The sequence below is a fragment of the Staurois parvus genome, unplaced genomic scaffold (genome assembly GCF_062004578.1).
Source record: "Staurois parvus isolate SC_StPar_1 unplaced genomic scaffold, SC_StPar_1.0 ptg000860l, whole genome shotgun sequence".
NCBI lineage: Eukaryota > Metazoa > Chordata > Amphibia > Anura > Ranidae > Staurois > Staurois parvus.
The window spans coordinates 1,877,296-1,881,531 of NW_028318656.1; the positions used below are offsets into that span (position 1 = coordinate 1,877,296).

General features: G+C 45.8%; 1 protein-coding gene across 1 annotated transcript; it reads left to right on the forward strand.

Annotated features, from left to right (window-relative positions):
- Positions 1 to 319: 319 nt before the first annotated feature.
- Positions 320 to 2,902, forward strand: LOC149443303 (ras GTPase-activating-like protein IQGAP1). Its single transcript, XM_089655695.1, has one exon. It carries the CDS (start codon positions 320 to 322, stop codon positions 2,900 to 2,902), a length of 2,583 nt encoding a protein of 860 aa, XP_089511821.1.
- The last annotated feature ends 1,334 nt before the right edge of the window (positions 2,903 to 4,236 follow it).

Below are 4,236 nucleotides of genomic sequence, written 5' to 3' on the forward strand. Positions count from 1 at the left end.
TTCCTTCTCTGCTGGCAGTTATCACTTCCAGGCCATGATGTGTCAGTTGGCTGTCACTGTGTCAATAAAGTTTTGTTGAAAAAAAATGGTTGAACTGTGCAACTGTAACTATGAGGTCATCACAGTGCAGCAGAGGCTGTGTCAATAAAGTTTTTGTACAAAAAAACAAATTGTCACAGTGGAGCAGAGGCTAAAAATAGAAGCCAGCAGAGGCAGAGTTCAGTCTACAAGTGACTGTTGTGGTGAACACATCTGATCTGAAGACCTCTGATTACTACCAATAGAAATTCTTGGTGTATTCTACCATCTGATAGCAGAAATGGTGAGAAACACCCACCGCACTACAGGAGGGAGGGCATCTCCCAGGACAAGGTTGGACTTCCTTTGGAATGGAAGACTCAGCAATTGGCTGAGGTCATTCTTTACAAAGAAAGATCCAAAGGTTACCGAACCCAAGAAGACGAATAAAGACAACGAACCCAAAAAGACGAATGAACGGAATGAAAAACTTCAGAGAGAGAGATCAGAGCAGCGTCTTCGTGAAATCATTGTAAAATTTCAGTCGTGCGTCAGAAGAGGCTTGGCCCGACAGCGATACCTGGATTTCATGACAAATACAAATCCATCTGTGAGCGCGGTCATCCAGTTCTCTCAATGCCTGAGCCCCCATGACCCCACCTTCGATATGCAGTTGTGGCTGAATCAGTTGAAGGTGGATATCACGTCTAAATGTAAAACCTTCTATGGATATAAGGAGGAGCTGAGAACCTTAGACAAAGACATCGCAGCTTTAGTAAAGGGCAATATGGCTCAACAGGATCTGCAATCCAGATTCAAAAGACTAAAGCCTAGCAATAGGCAGAAAATTAAAGAGGCCATCACCGGGCATAGACAGGAGGCTAATGAGGCCAGAAAGAGAAGAAAGAGGCTGGAGTCCTATGAACACCTCTTCTACTATCTGCAGACGGATCCAGCTTACCTGACCAGACTCATGGACCAGCTGACGTACGATCAGGATATTCTAACATTTACGGACAGACTGCTCTTCCATCTCTATGACCACGGCCACAATCCACGCGCAGAGTACTATTTCATCAAACTGATGGAATTTGCTCTTTGGAAGGAAGTGGAGAACAAAATCCATGTCATTCAGGACATATTGGAGGGGAAATCAACGATTTTAAAGCTAATCATCTATTTTTACACCCAGGAAGCAAAGTACATTCTCCTAGTCATGGCGCTGGTTCCAGCAATACTGACCACATCCAGCACTGAATATACACTGCCCACCTATCTAGGGGAGCCTGCAGACCAGCCTTCCATTACAACCAAACCATTCAAAGCAAGGAAAGGACTACAAGGAAGATGCATCGATGATGAAAACACGGCTTTATATGACATCACAAACAAATTCCTACAGGCCATACTCTCATCTGTGGACAGGATTCCTTATGGGCTCAGATACCTTACAAAAGTCCTACAACAATCTTTGCTAAAAAAGTTTCCGGAGGTCGGTGAAGATTTAGTGTTGAAGACTGTCGGCTATTTCTTCTCTCAGTACCTCCAGCCAGCCATAGAGAGGCCAGATCTATTTGGTGTGATTGAGAGAGAGAAGTATTTAGGTTCAATCCTGAGCAAGAACCTCAAGCTCATGTCTTCAATCACCCGCCTGACCATGCAATTCCTTCCTGCTGAAACACTTCTTGGACCTGGAGCAGACGACTACATCAGAATCATCTCCCCAAAGCTCAGGGGATTCTTCAGCAAACTTCTGAACACTCCAGATCCAGAGGACAACTTCAGCTTTTCCAAGTACGTCGACGCTATACAGACTCCTGTGATAAACATGCCTGCGAAGGATATCATCTACACACATTCTCTGCTTTCTGAATACAAGAATGTTGTATTTTGCGACCTAGGACATTGGCCAATCACAGACATTGTGTACCGAGTATACAAGGATATTGGACCCGTCCCTCTCCTTAAGGATCTTGTGGACACTCAGGCAGCTGTGTATGATGACACAAAGAAAAGTCCTACAATCTCGTTATATTTAAGCAGCAAATTTTCTCCACTGGAAGATTTGGATATTGAACTGGAGAATGTGAAGGTTTCCACCATAAAACTAGTCCTGGAACTAATGGGTAAGGAGACCGAAGAAAAACTCCTAGAGATCCTGACACCTACCTCGCCAGCACAGGAAAAGGATCAGGATACGGCAATAGGAGGCAGAACTTCCTACAGTACTGAAGGTGCACATAAAGAGGAAAAATCCCGTCCAAATAAAGACCGTGACACCTCCCGGGAATGTCAAAAACACCTTCTGGCTGCAAACCTGCAGACTTTACACAAAGCCGGGTACTTCACAGAGGCAAACAGCCACCAAGAGATAATCAACCTAATTACTGAAGAAATCAAAGGGAAAGAGAACCTGCTAGAGAAAAGAAAATCTGAGATAACAATCAACCAGCAGGTATTAGCTGATCTGGAGGAGACGTGTGCATTACTGGAGGACTCCATAGACATGCACAAGAAGTATAAGAAAAGCTGTATGGACATCCTGCTCTCTGAACACTCAGGCATTGATGGAGAGATCCACAAGATCTATTTTACAGAAGATTCAACTACATACACTGCCAAAGAGTTATTTAAGAAAGGGATCATAGTGAACACACCGGGGGAAGTCAGGCAAATGAAAAGAGATGTCATTTGTGTAAAAGCTGTTGATGATCACTTCCAAGTCAGATTAGGCAACAAAGGTCAAGACCTCCCAATTGGCCAACTGCTGCATGCTAATCACAGCGATTATCCAATCATGAACATTTTCCATTACAAAATCGATGTGGGAATGTTTCTGTATGAGATTTGTAGGAACCGTTATGGAAGGTTAACAAACGTTTAAAGCTTAAGTTGTTTTTTTTTTAGATTTTTTTTGCAGCAGATAGCTGAAGTTTAAGCTGGCTGTGCTGTCTGAATGCCAAAAACCGAAGACATGTGAGGTGGAGGTGAGAATCCTCCCCTTTGTGCTATTGTGTTCTGACAACGGGGACTCCTGATTGGCTGCAGCACTGATTGAAACAACATTTCCAAACGACACCATTCGACATGGCTGGATCTAGAAGGGTGCTGATGTGGGTTGCACCCCCCAGAATTTTGTTGTTACCTCCCGCTCGGCCTTCCTATGGACATTGTGCCTGCCTTGCTGAGCTCCTCTCCTCATCCCCACACTCAGGGCCGGCACAAGGGGAGACAGCCTGGCACATTGAACAGTAAAGTGAAAGTCTCCACAGGAGAAATGACAGGAGAAATGACAGGAGCAGACAGTCTGAAGGAGGTGTGGGCTGTGCTCTCTCCACAGTGCTCCTCCATACAGCAGATAACATTTGGGTGTGAGGAATTGAGCTGGGCAGGGTTGGGGTAATCTGGGTTAAGATGGGGGTTGTGGAGGGGATTTAGAATAGGTGAGGGATTTGTGATGGGAGGGGGGATTTGGGGGGTGAGGATCTGTAATGGGAGGGGGGATTTGGGGGGTGAGGATCTCTAATGGGAGGGGGGATATGGGGGGGTGAGGATCTGTAATGGGAGGGGGGATGGGTAGGGGAATTGGACTGGGGAGGGGATCTGTGCTGGGGGGGACACATACATGCATTTTTAGTGGATTTTTGGCAGAGTTTTCTGTAGGGTGTTAAGGAGACACCCGATGGCATCTAACAACCAGTGACTCATCCCTGCCCTGCTCATTAAGCTGACAGCTGACTGACACCTGAATGTAAACGAAGGAGATGGATGTTAAGGCCCTTTATGCCCTAGTAACCCACATATGTGGCAGCAAAAAGCGGGACTTTGCAGCATAAGAGTTGCTGGGGGGCAATGTTTATGCGCCAAAAACAGCTCTTGGTTTAAAACAAGCAATCGGTAGCCGGCGGAATGTGCCCAAGTAAAAACATCCCTTGGGTCTTTGTTACAGGGACATAGGCAGTCCCTGCCACCTAGCATCCATCTTTGCTAGTTGCAGTACTCCTTCACAGCTCGGATACAGATGGGGCTTTCTGTTTTACCCTGGACAGCCCAAGTATTGCAGAAAGTGTTTTATTCATGGCCAGATCAGAGCAGAATGTCAGAGCGCAATACTGTGATAAATGAACCTTCATCTTGGGAAACAACAGCTCCGTACCGTTAAGCTGCTGTCTACCCAGTCTTCACGGAGGAGAGCGTCATGCCCTTTGCTGCGGTAAA

What these genes read in the sequence shown, in the direction of transcription:
- LOC149443303 (XM_089655695.1), top strand. Translation starts at nt 320, where the DNA reads ATGGTGAGAAACACCCACCGCACTACAGGAGGGAGGGCATCTCCCAGG.